Here is a 16,035-nt window from a genome sequence, read left to right on the forward strand (position 1 = left end):
AGGTTATTTAGGGTATGTTTAACTTATGATCAAGTTCCGGAATGTTCGTTACTATACAAATCGGTATAGTTTCACAGTTTGACACAAATAGTCCCTGCGATCGAACAAACTTGATTTCAACACACCAAACCATCCAAAACTTATTTCGATCTGCCTGAAACAACACTCGCAACCAGAAAGCTCAAGCGATATCAGGTTTGATGTAGGAAGTTCCAGTGGTGCCGGTTTCTCTGAGCATGATGATGCAGCCATGCGCTCTGCAGCCAACAAAATGAAGTTTATTGAAGAATGTGATTGTCATAATGATACGGCTGTTGATGTAGCGAAGATGCAAAGAAGAGTGACTGTATTGGAACAAGATGCTGCCTCTACAGAAGCCCAGATCTCATCCTTGCAGGCTCAAATCTCAAGCAAGGATCATGGTGTTCGTGATCCTCATACTAAGCGAATGATCAAGACTGTCATCAGGCCGCCAACTGATAAGGAGGAGATAATTCCAGTTGCCCGCAAGATTGCAAAGAAAATTCTCAAGACCTTCAAGTTCTGAGCAAATGACCCCAAAATGGCCAAAGCTGTGATCGTGACTGAAGAACAATCCATCTGATTAGCAGACACGTGATCAGAAATAGTTTGTTTGCTGATCCGGCTCCGTTGCATGGTGGTCCTTTAAACTGTTTTAGCAACTAATCCAGTAAACCTAGGGGAAGATTGTTAGGACCTATAGGTTTATGGATTAGTAGGATAATGGACCATGATTAAAGAAGGTGGGTATTTGAGTGAGCTTTGGAGAATATGGGCCTAGGGTTTAGGGGGAGTGCACCATATCCCTTACTATAAATAGAAAATGTTGTTAGGAGCATTGTGGTTGGTTCTCATTGTTTTAGAATCTTATATTAGACAATCATATTGTATGCAAGATTAATCATTTGAATCAACAAAATCTTTCATTTTTCTTCTTCTTGTTCTTGATTTCTTGAAGATCATCTAGCTTGGATTCCGCCCATCCTTGGTGATTGTTTGATATCGTTGTTTGATCCGGATTTTCGGGACTTACAGCAATGGAGAAATCGAATAGGGTTTTGATTAGGATATGTACTTCTGAATCGAATGGCGGGTTGAGACATGAGTATCGAGCAACACTTCATATTTCAGTATTTGACATTTTGATTCACTTACTCAATGGACATTGGAATATTGGACAATGGACTATCGGCATTGGACTTCAATTTTAATTACTTCAAGGCAACGTTTTAAAAACCGGTTTTTAGATCAAACCGGATTAGGCTAAAATATGGTTCAACCGGTTGAACCAGGTTGTAACGAGCGGTTCAACCGGGTTGACTAACTAACTCTATAATTTCATAAATTACAACATCAACTCAAAAGTTAATCCAAAAATAAATGATTACGTATTAAAAGATGATCTAAAAGTAAATCCATAATAAAAATAATCCAAAAGATAATCGAAAATCATTCAATTTTTCAACAAGCTCTTTTAAATGAAAGTGTACGATATGTTTAAGTCATTTGAGTGTTGAATACATCAACTATTTTCGTTTCATACAATATTAAATAAGAACTTTTAGTTACAAATAATCATAATATATAAAAATTACATAAGATAAGTAAGATATATATTGAAAATAAGTATCAACTCAAACTAAAATAACCATGTGCCGGTACCGGTATTACGTTTCAAACCGGTATACCGGATTTTACCGCCGGTACAAACCTTATACCGTTTCACTTATTTACCGGGGTGTTCCGTACCGGATTTACATATGGAAACGGTAATACCGGTATAATCGGCCGGTATTTACCGGTTTTTAAAACATTGCTTAAAGGGGCCATATTTGAATCTTGGACCAAACATTATATGTGGGCTTCTAGTCATTTTATTAAAAATTATATATCTATACTATTATATAATGCAGGAGGGAAGGATTCCCAAAAGTTAAGAACTTTTTTCCCCTTATTTATAAATAAACCCCTAAAATGAGGGTAAAGTGGTCTTTTAAACCATAATTATTTTTTAGTCCCTCAATCTATTACATTTAAATCCTTGACATTTAACATAATTATGGGTAATTAGTTACACCCCCCCCCACTCTTTAATTCTTTAACGTATTCCTGCGATATCTTACAACCTGTAAAGTTTTAAAAAAATCCGAAGGTACCATGACGATCGGCACATTTTTTTAAACGTTTCGATAGTTGTCTTTTTTAGTTTCGATTTGCGTTCATAAAGTACAAATAGCCGATGCGTAAATGTACAATTGATTAAAGCCAACATTTGTTTTTTACCCAAGCCCGCTTTGACCATTACCTAGCTACCGTGCATTAACAAACTGACTCTGTACAAGTTTTTGGTTTTGAACGGCATTAATAAACTAAAATATTCCCTAATTTTACTAGCTGCAATATTGAATGTTTAAGTGACTCTGTACAAGTTTTTTGTTTTGAACGGCATTAATACACTATAAAATATTCCCTAATTTTACTAGCCGCAATATTGAAAAGTTACAAGCCACAATATTGACACGAGACACAAAGTTACCAGCCGCAATAGTCCTCCAAGTTTTCTGGTACATGATAATCAAATTAAAATCTATTCTATATAACAAGTTCAGCTCAACTCCAGGATGATAAATCGGCACCGCGGTACTTCATAAATCTGCAAGACGAAAACCGTTAATATGAATTTTTAACAAATCAAAGTATATATAATTATTTTGTTCAAAGTAACAATACATATAATTATTATTTCACAGTTGAAAACAAACATTTTAACTAGATACATCAACTCCAAGATGATAAATCGGCACCACGGCACTTCATAAATCTGCGAGACGAAAACCGTTAATATGAATTTTTAACAAATCAAAGTATATATAATTATTTTGTTCAAAGTAACAATACATATAATTATTATTTCACAGTTGAAAACAAACATTTTAACTAGATACAATTATTATTATTATTTCACAATTGAAAACAAACATTTTAACTAGACACAATTATTATTATTATTTTATGCACGTTTGGTTTTTTTTAAAGATTGGTAGATTCAAAATTAAATAGATGCAACTAACTTCCTAAACAAAAGGGTGCCAGATTTCAAAATAACCCTAATTTACCTCTATATTCCTACTATAAATACATAGTAGGACAACTGTAGCTATGCGAGAATACTACTGTTACAAGTTTCAAATTCGCAGTACGGAGAACGTGTTTTTGCTTGGCGGTAGATTGCTACAGCAATTTGTTGTAGATGTCTATATAAAGCTTGAGACATCACGTTTGCAATTTTGTGAACGAAACCAAATTAAGATACGAGCTAAATTATATCAAGGTCTTGTGGATTGCGTCCATGCAGGTGAGGTGCGTCCTAGCAGAGTCGGTCAACGTATTGTATTGCCTGTGTCATTCATTGGAGGGCCTCGCGACATGCGTCGACGATTTCTAGATGCTATGACTTTAGTGCAAGATGATGGCAAACCTGATTTATACCTTACGATGACGTGTAATCCTCAATGGCCTGAGATATGTGATAATTTGAAACCTGGTCAAACCGCACAAGATCGTCCAGATCTTGTTTCACGAATATTCGTGCTAAATTAGAGGATCTTAAAGAGCAGCTCTTCAAGAAACATTTACTTGGAGAGGTTTTGGCATACGTTTATGTCATTGAGTTTCAAATGGTTTGCCGCATGCACATTTCCTCCTTATCATGCACCCGCCATACAAAATTAATAATCCAGACCATTATGATAAGGTTGTTTGTGCTGAAATTCCTGACAAAGAACGACATCCACAACTACATGAGGTTGTTGTCAGGCACATGATTCATGGTCCATGCGGAAATTTACGGACAGAGAGTCCTTGTATGCAGGTGATCCAAAGGTATGTCGCTTTCATTATCCTAGACAGTTTAATGAGTAGACAACACAAGGAGAAGATGCATATCCATTATACCGAAGGAGAGACACTGGAATAACGGTGGACGTACGAGGACAAACTCTTGATAACAGATGGGTTGTCCCTTATAACCCAAGGCTTTTAATGATGTATAATTGCCACATGAATGTCGAGGTTTGCTCGAGTATAAAATCTATTAAATATTTGTTCAATTATGTATACAAAGGACATGACAAACAGGTTATTCATGTTGATCCAGACGCACCAGATGTTATTATTAATGAGATAAAGAGATTTCAGGATGCACGCTATGTATCCCCCCCAGGAGGTTATGTGCCGTATTTTTTCTTTCCCTCTTTCTCATATCTATCTTGCTGTTTTAGCCTTACAACTTCATCTCCCGAATAAGCAGATGGTTAGATTTAGAGAAGATGATTCTATGTTAGCAATTGTTGATAGGGAAAGAGATAAAAGAACCATGCTGACTGCATTTTTTGAGTATAACCATGGGAATGAACCGGCAAGGCAATATTTGTATAAGGATTTCCCGAAACACTTCACATGGAACGCATCCTCACGTCGTTGGTGTCCTCGTGCTACTAGGCCACAAAGAGGTCATATTGTTAATGCCAATCCAGCCGAAGGGGAAAGGTACTACTTACGCCTACTCCTGTGTAATGTCAGAGGACCTACTTCCTTTTAAGATCTTTGCATGGTTAATGGAATTAAGTACACGCCATTTAGAAAAACAGCTCTTGAGGTAGGCTTGATAGAGAATGATAATAGTCTATCGCAATGTCTCACAGAAGCGTCTCTATTCCAATTTCCCAAAGCTCTTAGAAGGTTATTTGCAACAATAATGATTTTTTGCGAACCTGGTGATATTCGTAAGCTGTGGAATGATCACTTTGATGCACTATCTCAAGACCACTGGTTACAATTTGAAAGTTCAGAACGCGTTCAAAATATGGTTCTTATTGACATCTGGGTAATCCTACAGTCCATGTGTAAAGATATTGATGATTTTAAAGATCTTCCAAAAATAACAGAACACAACTTACAATTTCCAGTTCATCGTGAGGTGCAAGAGGAGTATGGGATAGTTGTGGAACCTGAACACTTATCTGCCATAGATGAACTTAATTCAGACCAAAAAAGAGTGTTTGATGAGATTATGTCACATGTGGATAATGATCGTCCAGGTGTGTTCTTTATAGATGGCCCGGGTGGAATGGGAAAAACATTTTTGTACAAAGCTTTGCTTCCTCAAGTACGTTCACGTGGTCTTATTGCTCTTGCGACAGCTTCATCAGGTGCCACAACTAATAATATGCCAGGTGGGAGAACGGCTCACTCGAGATTCAAGATTCCCATTTGTGTTAATAACAATTCGATGTGCAACATAAAAAAACAAAGTAGGGTAGCTGCACTAATTAGGTCCTCCAAGTTAATTATATGGGATGAGGCATCGATGGCAAAACGTCAGGCGATAGAGGCAGTTGATCGAACATTGCAAGACATTATAGGTGTTAGGCTCCCATTTGGTGGAAAGATAATGGTTATGGGGGGAGATTTTAGACAAGTGTTGCCGGTTATTAAACGTAGAACTAGAGCACAAATTGTAGACTCTAGCCTGCGGATGTCGCCTATTTGGTATTTGACTAAAAAGATGCGGTTGACGATAAACATGAGAGCGCTAAAGATCCATGGTATTCTGATTTTCTGATTTTCTTTTAAGAGTCGGTGATGGGTCTGAAGAATCGATCGAAGGAAGCTATATCCGCATACCAGACGACATGACAATTCCTTTCAGTAATCCAAAAAACTCTATAAAAGAATTGATCAATGCAGTCTTTCCGTCAATTCAAAGCAATGTATATTCTTCTAATTATATAATCTCTAGAGCAATATTGTCCACTAAAAATGACAGTGTTGATGAGATCAATGATCAAATGATTGACATGTTTCAAGGGGATGAAATGGTTTACTATAGTTTCAATGAAGTCGAAGACAATCGCCACAACTTCTATCCGGTCGAGTTCTTAAACTCACTAACTGTTAGTGGTTTGCCGCCTCATAGACTTCGTTTAAAAATCAGTTGCCCTATAATATTGTTGCGGAATATCGATCCATCACATGGTCTATGTAACGGCACTAGATTGATATGTAAAGGCTTCTAGCGCAATGTTATTGATGCCGAGATAGCTGTCGGGCAACATGCCGGAAAAATAGTATTTTTGCCTAGAATCCCTTTGTCTCTTTCTGAAGACGACATGTTCCCGTTCAAGCTAAAAAGAAAACAATTCCCCATTCGACTTAGCTTTTCCATGACAATCAACAAAGCTCAAGGTCAAACAATTCCGCATGTTGGTGTTTATCTTCCGGATTCAGTATTTTTGCATGGACAACTTTATGTCGCTTTATCAAGAGGGATATCACGTGCTAATACAAAGGTATTAGTACATCCTGCCAAAGACTTCAGACGAGACGGTGTATACACCTCAAATGTTGTCTATCGAGAGGTGTTACATGACGAATGAAATACTTGTGAGTGAGAATGTGATGATTTTTTATGCATTTGGTGGTTTACGTAATTACATTCTACATATAGTTTATATATGATGTCATTATATTACACACTTTTGTCTTTTTTACTCACTTATTTATTTTTCCCTTGCAGATTAATTAAGAATTTGATATGGATAAGACAGATAGCAAAATGAAAGATGTGCCAGGTGTCTACCTATCTATCAGATCTTATATATAACTTTAACATGATATAACATATATGTAGCTAAAATAGTTATCATTTCTTTCAGTTCCCCAAACTGCTACGGCAGCTACTACTGATTTATTAGTTAAAGAGGATATCGAAGAAGAAAATCAACCTCAAAAAGATGTAACAATCAAACAGGGAGAGATACAAGAAATTCCGGAGGACGTTGATCTCGATGATGAGAAATTGTCGTCTGACAATATGGATGAGATCCTTGAGATGTTTAAGCCGTATGATTAATAAATTTTCAACCTCATGATGCAAAGTACTTGACCCTTTATGTTTAAGACTTATCTTTCCTTATTTGTGTGGTACTTTATATAACTTTTAATTATGTTTAAGACTTGTTTTTTCTTATTCGTGGTTTACTTTATTACACCAATTGTTTCTTGAAGTACTTGCTAATTTAAATTCTAAATTTAACAATTACTAAACATGTATAACACTTATCACATATATCCACCACAATAATGTTATCATATACAAATAAGAAAACTACCAGCAACGAGTGCCGCAATCCAAAGTGTCGCCCCCACCGCATCTCGCGGGCACCCTACTAGTATTAAAATATAGATCGAGCTAACCGAGCCAAATCGAACCGTGTTCGTTTACAAACCATACCAATCCGAACCGAGTATGTTTTTTTTTCAATCGAGCTGAATTGAACAAGTAAACTCTGGACATTTTTTGAGTAAGCGTCATCGAACGAGTATGGAGCATCAACCGATTTAAACAGCCGTACGCATTACTCTACCCCGGCCCTAAAAACTCGCACCCACTAAGGAGTCAAGGTAAAATTATATGATTTTTACATAGTTTCAATGATTAAAAATCTCGATGGAGGATAAAAGTTCTGTACATTTTATTGGTTTTAGCGGATGCTTACAAACGTCGATACTCTCAAGCATTTGGATGCATATACGTCTCCGGTTGTGGACAAAGTTTGAATAATAATTGTTTTGGGCACGCATGTCAATATATATAATCTACAATCTACATAATAAAAATTGTTATTTAGTCAACACTAAGCATATTGTTTTGGGACTTACAACGAAAGTAACAACAAAGAAAAACAGTGATAATTTTTAAGGTTGCATTGTGTGAGATGGAATATGTGGGATAAGTGTTTAGAGGCTTTGTAACGTCACATTAGTGTTACGCCTGTGTTACGTAAACGAGAGGTTTTATTGTTAACTTGTACAGTGTGTAATAAAGCCCCCTTTAAAACCCTTTTTAACTATATATAAAAAAGAAATTAAATAAAAAAGGGATCTAATTGGTGTAATCATCCCTCTATAGTGCTCGTTATGCCTCTGACGAAACCCTCCTTAGCCCCCTAACCAATCGGACAACGGTGTTCAGGACGCCATAGGGAGAAGTGGCACGAGACGAGATTCCACACTGTGTGGCGTAGATTACATTTATGAAACTATCAAAGTGTTACAATTATTAAAATTTTTGTTTTGTTTGATGATTTAATATATATATATATATATATATATATAGGGGATGATTCAAATGAAAACCACTTTTATTATGAAAACTCGAAAACTAACTAAAAATAGCCTAAAAAACACACCAATTTTTTTTTCAATTTTTTATAAAAATCGCAGGTTTTTTTATATAATTTTTTTTTTCAAAAAATAAAAAAAATTGTAGTAAACATGTGTAATAATACACATGTGTAGTACACATACATATGTGCATTGCAAATTTTTTTATTTGAAAATTATTTTTATATATAAAAAATGGCGAAAATTGGTATGCAAAAAAATAAAAAATAAAAATAAAAATTTTTGGTATGTTTTTTTTGGCTTTTTTAATTAGTTTTCGAGTTTTCACAATAACTTATGGTTTTCATTTGAACCTTCCCCTATATATACGTATATATATATATATATATATATAGGGTTAGGTTAACGTACAAATGCCCTTATCGTACATTATGTACGCCATTATCTCAACCGTCAGATCTTCATCCCACATTGAAATCGCATATTGATTTTTTGTAACAATTTCGCATGTTGGTTTTTTAACATGCGATTTCATCAAAATTAACACATGCGAAATTGTTACAAAAAACCAACATGCGATTTCATTAAAATTATTGTTACAAAAAACCAACATGCGATTTCATCAAAATTATCACATGCGATTTCACTATATTGTACGTAATGTACGTTAAGGGATATTGTATTTTACACTTTACCTATATATATATATATATATATATATATATATATAGGAAGAAGATCATGCGAGAACCACCTCTTATTGCGAGAACCAATGTGAACACAACCAAAAATGCCTAAAAATAGCTAAAAATCACACAATTTTTTTTTAATATTTTTTATATAAAAATCGCTACTTTTCGAAGTCAAAAAAAATTTTAAAAAATAAAAAAAAAAATTTTGGCCACTAAAAGTAGCGATTTGAGCATAAAAAATATTAAAAAAAAGTTTTAGATTTTTTTTTTATTTTTTTAGGTTTTTTTTAGATTTTTTTAGGTTTTTTGGGGGTTTAGTTTTTAGCATTTTAGCTTGGGGGGGGGGGGGAGGGGGGTTAGGTTTTTGGGGGAGGGGGGTTTAGGTTTTTTTTTGGGGGGGGGGAGGGGGTTAGGTTTTTTTTTTTGGGGGGGGGGAGGGGTTAGGTTTTTTTTTTAGGTTTTTTGGGGGTTTTAGTTTTTAGCATTTAGCTTGGGGGGGGGGGGTAGGTTTTAGGGGTGGGGGGTGGGGGGTTAGGTTTTTTTAGCTATTTTAGGTTGTGTTCACATTGGTTCTTGCGGTTCTCACAATAAGGGTGGTTCTCGCATGAGCCCCTCCCTATATATATATATATATATATATATATATATATATATATATATATATATATATATATATATATATATATATATATCAGAGCCGGCTTAACATGTTTAGAGGTCCAAAGAGAATTTTAAAATTGGAGCCCTTGTACAATATATTATTTTACTCACCATCATAATATAACTTATTAATATTACCAGATTGACCGCTTAATGAGACGATAACAAGTTAATAAAGACCAATCTTGAACTCTTTTTAGTGGGGGGAAACGAAATTGTTAAAATTGTTTGGTTAAAATGGCTCATGTAGTTTTAAGGGAACCAATCTCCAATTCGAATATGAATATTTGGTTGTGACCATGAAGGCAAGTTACAACTTACCCAACTATTTTGATAAGCCGAAAGAATAAAACAAAATAAAACAAAACAAAACAACATTCGGTATAGGTATATAAATTACAAATGCCTAAAAACCAAAGGAGCCGACACTGGATTTATTTCGACCTAGGGACTCTCCAATTTAGAAAAGATGAAGAAAACATAAATTTGAATGTGTGCTGGGTTTCGAACCAAGACCGACTGCTTGCGGATATTATTCTACACCGCTAGACTACAACAACCATATATGTGAAGTTAATCAATATATTATAATTATACATACTATATACATAAAATATTTTTCAAGCAGAGGCCCCCAAAACTTGGAGGCCCAAAGCCCTAGTTTGGGTTTGATACACTAATGGGCCGGCCCTGATGTATATATATATATATATATATATATAGAGAGAGAGAGAGAGTAGGAGTTGTGTGGAAAGTCCTATTTTCCTAGAAAGTCTAGGAAGCAATAGTATAGTGACATGTGGCATGGATGTATTTTAACTAGAAGGGCAAACATGTAATTGCATATATTTTTTTTTATTTTTGGTAATTATCTCAATTTCTTTATTTTTGCATGTTCGAATTTGTAACTGATTTGTATGCAGGATATTCGGGATTGTAGTTTTTTTTGAATCCAAATCTATTCCAAATTCCACGAACACGAAACACACATCTATATATTATAATTCGATCATTCTATTATTCACCAGCATAGTTCTTATTCTATATTTTTTAAGTCTGAAAAATCATGGCTTCGAACACCCTTGCTGATGGTGGAGATGGTAATTACAGTTACTTTTTTTAGCCTTTTGTCTTGTTTTATTATAACCTTTATTCAAAATAGTTAGATTGTTCTTGATGTTGTGTTTTAACAGCAGAGTTGTTGAGGTTTAGTGTTTAGTGAGTATATAAGATTGCAGATGTTTTTCTAATCTTGATGCTGTGTTTTTAACAGCAGAGGTCACATTGTTAAAATCCACAGTTGTTTTTTACGAGCAAAACCATCACGCTTGTTATTGGTGCTGTGTTTTAACAGTCATACAGATTCAGGTTGTTTGTGTTTTAACCGTATTGTGTTTAACAAGTTACCTGTTGTAACAGATATTGAGGTTGTAGTCAACGTTTTATATAAATCATTCTGAATGGTGTGTTTAAATAGTGTTGTGTTTTAACAATTATTGAGGCTGAAGTCAATTTTTTTTTGAATGTTCCAAATTGGATGTTTTGTTTTAAAAGTAATGTGTTTTACTTGTTATGTGTTCTATTTGTAGTTTCTTATTGAATGATGTGTTTTAAATGTAATGTTTTTTACCAATTATGTGTTTCAACAGATGCTGAGGTTGTGCCAAACCATCATCATGTTATTGGTGTTGTGTTTTAACAGTCATACATGTTCAGGTTGTTTCTGTTCATTGTTTCACATGAGTGAGGCTGAAGTCAGTTTTTTTTTAATGTTTCATATTGGATGTTGTGTTTTAAAAGTAATGTGTTTTAATAGTTATGTGTTCTATTGTAGTTTCTTATTGAATGATGTGTTTTAACTGTAATGTGTTTTACCAATTATGTGTTTCAACAGATGCTGAGGTTGTGCCAAACCATCATCATGTTATTGGTGTTGTGTTTTAACAGTCATACATGTTCAGGTTGTTTTTGTTCATTGTTTCACATGAGTTGGCTGATGGTTTCTAGTCCGAAGGTCACCCCTTTATTACATATTTGAATGGTGTGTTTTAAATTCCATAGTTGCAGGTTTTTGTTCCGTTTATTTAAACTATTTATGAGAAAACATCAGTTTGTTATATGTGATGTGTTTTCAACAGTTGTTGAGTTTGAAGTAAATGTTTTTTTATAGGTTCACCTTGTATCATTGAATCGCTGTTTTTTAAATTGCATTATGTTTGGTTAGTAATGTGTTTTATACCCATTTTTTGTCATGTGTTGTAGATGCACCTAATTACCAATTACGTGGTGTTGAACAAGTTTCTCCAAACACTGGAACGAAGAGATATATTCCGGATTCACCCTCTTCGTTGACGCCAGCAGAGGGAATGTTATTCGACACAGTTGATGACGCGTATAACTTTTATAAAACTTACGCAGAAGCGGGAGGTTGGACTGTAAGGAAGGGCACACAGCACGAGAACCGTGGTATTGTTATAAACAAGTACTTTTTCTGTTCAAAGGAGGGTCAAAAAGACTTTCGACCGGTCGATACTTTAGTCGAACAGCAGTCTGATAGGTGGGTACGTAGGGTACCATCCAAAAGGACCGGATGCCAGGCTGCGATCAGAATAAAACTTACCGATGCTAAGAAGTATTTGCTGTATCATTTTATAGAGGCGCACAACCACGATTTTGTGCATGAAGAAGATTTGCATCTTCTCAAGGAAAACAGGGGTATTAATCGTGCACACGAAGAGATGATAAACAAGATGTCACATCTCAACATCGGGCCTGTTCGTGCATTTAACATTATGAAGGAAGTGTATGGTGGGTTCGACAAAGTCGGTGCTACCAAAGTCGATTTTAAAAATTTCAAGAAAGAATTAAATCTTTTTATCAGAGAGTTTGATGCGGAAATGTTTGTCAAGCGACTGATGAGGAAAAAGGAGTTTTTACCGAACTTCTCTTGTGAATATGAAACCACAGACGAAGGTGTGTTGAAGTGCATTTTTTGGGCCGACGAGGATATGAAGAGAAATTATTATATGTTTGGGGACGTTATATAATTTGATGCTACCTACAAGCGTAACAAGTAACGATGAGTTTATTTTTTTTACATATTCAATGTGTTTTAAATCTTACTGTGTTATAAATACATCATGATTTTTTTTGTCATCGCTGATTGTGTGTTTTTTTAAAGGTATAACATGATGTTTGTCCCTTTCACTGGGATTGATAATCATAATAGGAACGTGACACTTGGTGCTGCAATTCTCGGTTCTGAAATGGCAGAGACGTATAGCTGGTTACTTAGGGCGATCAAGAACGCATACGGGTACGCGCCTCCTGTAATCGTTACTGACCAAGACCCTGCGATGAAAAGGGCTAGGGCTGATGTTTGGCCTGAGTCGAGGCATCGGTTATGTATGTGGCATATCATGGATAAACTGTCACGACCCCCGACCCACCCTGGACGGAATCGGGAGCCGCGAGCAGTCCAGTGGTACCCGTGGTATCTGATTTATGCGGCAGCGGAAGTCTTTTATTACAGGATCTTTTCACCGTAAAAATGCTCGTTTAATATATTATACAAAGTTTTTAGGGATAAATTCCCATAATTTACAATACGTTGATTCCACACAGAAATCATTATTTTCCAAAACATGTTTTATTTATTTATTCACAATGAGCCACTTCTCTGAGCTTGTAGTGCTTTACTGCACTTTTCCTGGATCACACAGATCACCTGAAACATGTTTGAAAAAGGTTTTGTCAGCGGGGAAATACTGAGTGAATCATTCTGTTTTCTAAAACGACCCGTTAGTTATAAATTACAGTATTAAGGGGAATTACAATGTTTCTGATATCAAACCAACTACCCACAGTATTTGTCACTCGACCAACCATTGGCTAGCCTATTTGTCCAATGGTGTCTGTGACTGTGGTCAGATCACCCCTTGGCCACCCGTTTGTCCAAGTGTGACCGGAAATAAGTAATGTATACAAACCCCACATACCGGCTGTAATATGGTGATTACATAGACTTAATCCCTGTAATTATAACCTTTGAAAATAACTTGGAGTTTTGTAATACTTACTCACAAACTGTGAGAAAACAGTTTAAAAAGAAGAACGACTCACATTGCAGATTAACGAGCAAGATATAAGCCTACTGATTAGCCTTGATTAAACCTAATTTAACACAATGCACACACAGGCAGGTTAGTAACTAATACATCAGTTACGTCAATTCACGAGATTAAACTCTCACAACGACTAATCAGTGCGATACTCGATAATTCAATCGGATTCACAACGAATAACAGAGCATAGTCCGAATTCGAACAGCACTCTAATATTCAAGTCGAAATCACGACGAATAATCAAAGTACAAGCTCAATTGAGCAGCACCTGGACTATCGTTGGATAGTTATAATCGATCGGACGTTGAATCGTAATAGCGATCGAGTTATTACCCTGATTGTGGCAGCACCTTGTGATTAGTGTGTGTGTGTTGGACTGTTTCTGTAATAACTCAGTGTGTATTATGAGTTTTAACGTCGAATGAACATCTGAATTCAAGTCCCAACCCCTTCTATTTATACTGAAAATTTAACCCCCCCGCGTGTCGCGTAAGACGACAGTGATTCTGTCGCGACTCGCCTGGGAAACCCACCTAGCCTAGAGTAGCCTTGCTGTGGGTATAGGCTAGCTGAGTTGGTTTCGATTGAAACTTAGCTCCCACGTAAAATTCGTTAAGATATTACCAACTAGGGTTTATCCCTCTTGAGTTTTAGGGGCCCTGATCCTGATTCTGTTTATTCTGAAAATTTTAGGGTTAGTGCAAAATTACTTGGTGTCTCAATTAGGGTTTTCTTGTTGACTAATTATTGTCCTAATTATTGATTTTAGTGGCAGTTGTTACATAAACTCACTACAAAGGTCTGGTTTTTATATGGCAGGGTTTTATTTTTTTTATTTGTGTGGTTTGTACTGTGTTTTGAATTTTTTTTTGTCATTCACGATACAATGTGCCCTTTAGGTCGGGGCTGCCCTATGTTCAAATACAGATTTCAGGAAAAGATTGTCTGCAGTTGTTTGGACTGATTCTCTATTGCCCGAAGCTTTTGAGGCTGAATGGGCAGCTATTATTCATGATTTCGGTTTAACCGACCATGAATGGCTGACGTATATATATGGGCTACGTGAATCATGGATTCCAGCTTACTATCGTGAAGAAGAAATGTCTGGTCTTATGCGGACATCATCTAGGTCCGAAAGCGAGAATCACTTTTTTGGCAAAATTAGCAATCCAAAGTGCACGTTGGTTGAATTTCTTAGCCACTTTGATACGGCTATTGAAGCGCAAAGGCAAGAGCACCGAAAAAACGATCATGACACTCGATACACCAACCCTGGAGAGTGGAGTGATTTTGTTCTCGAGAAGCAAGCAGCTCAGATATATACTAGAACTTTATTTTTGGATGTTCAACTCGAGATTCAACATGCTATCCATCATTGTACGAGTGTCAGATTAGATCACGTCGGTGATTTCATTAAGTTTTTTATAAAGGATCTCGATCAGCCATGTTCTTCGTTCTTCGAGGTTTTTGTTTGTTTTTCTTTATGTGTTCCTTATTTTTTTTATTATTTATTTTTTATATGAACTGTGTTTTATGGATACTAAATGTTACAGGTTATGATACGCGAGGAGGATGTTACTGTTAAGTGTATCTGCAACAGGTTTGAGCAGTTTGGACTGTTGTATAGTCACATTTTTTGCGTGTTACGGATTCTTGACATAAGGGAGTTTCCGAAACAATATATATTGAGGCGTTGGACGCGTGAGGCTGTTCCAAATAGTTCCCCCGGGTCCATTCTTACGGATGGTGGAGATCCAGATCGTAGTGATGAGGTTAACCGGTGTGTTCGGGAGATTAGTCACGCAACTGAGTATGTCGTGAACAAGTTGATTTCAAAATTTGATAAGTTGTCTGATTTTCGTGATCATATCAAGCAGTTTATGTCAGTCGCGGATGAAGCTCAAATAAATGCACCTCCCAGGACATGACGTAATCGGTTTGCTGAACTGCTAGGAGTTGCTCCAGAGAGCACGGCCACTATCCGTGTTCCAGTTGGTACCAGGTTCAAGGGTTGTGGTTCTCATAAACGCCTTAAATCTCAAAAGGAGTGAGCCATAAGTCAGTCTGGAAGTAAACATCGTCAATGTTCATTATGTAAAAAATACGGTCATAACAGAGTAACGTGCTGGAAATACACCGTGGCTGGGACTGAGGCAGGTTCTTCGCGGAATGCTGGAGGTAATGAAGATACAATTCGTGAAGGAGATGCTGCTATGGTTGTTCAAGGTGATGGTCCTGGATCGAACGATGATGATGATGTGTTTTACACATCTGGAAACGATGCAGATATGGATGATGAGGACATGGCATAGTAGGATCTTTTTTATCAATATTCTAAGTATGTTGCTGAA

General features: G+C 36.0%; 3 protein-coding genes across 3 annotated transcripts; all 3 read left to right on the plus strand.

The window, feature by feature from the left end:
• The first annotated feature begins 3,180 nt into the window (after positions 1 to 3,180).
• LOC110875310 lies at positions 3,181 to 3,621 on the plus strand. The gene has a single exon (XM_022123506.1). The coding sequence runs from the start codon at positions 3,181 to 3,183 to the stop codon at positions 3,619 to 3,621; it is 441 nt and encodes a 146-aa protein (XP_021979198.1).
• A 109-nt stretch (positions 3,622 to 3,730) lies between these two features.
• Positions 3,731 to 6,934, plus strand: LOC110875309. Its single transcript, XM_022123505.1, has 7 exons — positions 3,731 to 3,826; positions 3,943 to 4,092; positions 4,159 to 4,246; positions 4,302 to 4,569; positions 4,663 to 5,627; positions 5,770 to 5,982; positions 6,738 to 6,934. The coding sequence occupies exons 1-7, from the start codon at positions 3,731 to 3,733 to the stop codon at positions 6,932 to 6,934; spliced, it is 1,977 nt and encodes a 658-aa protein (XP_021979197.1).
• Positions 6,935 to 10,626: 3,692 nt separating this feature from the next.
• Positions 10,627 to 14,939, plus strand: LOC110876127 (protein FAR1-RELATED SEQUENCE 5-like). Its single transcript, XM_035977004.1, has 5 exons — positions 10,627 to 10,660; positions 11,823 to 12,543; positions 12,742 to 12,937; positions 14,584 to 14,813; positions 14,906 to 14,939. Exons 1-5 carry the CDS (start codon positions 10,627 to 10,629, stop codon positions 14,937 to 14,939), a joined length of 1,215 nt encoding a protein of 404 aa, XP_035832897.1.
• Positions 14,940 to 16,035: the final 1,096 nt, after the last annotated feature.

The sequence above is a fragment of the Helianthus annuus genome, chromosome 9 (assembly GCF_002127325.2).
Source record: "Helianthus annuus cultivar XRQ/B chromosome 9, HanXRQr2.0-SUNRISE, whole genome shotgun sequence".
In the NCBI taxonomy this organism is placed as follows: Eukaryota; Viridiplantae; Streptophyta; class Magnoliopsida; order Asterales; family Asteraceae; genus Helianthus; species Helianthus annuus.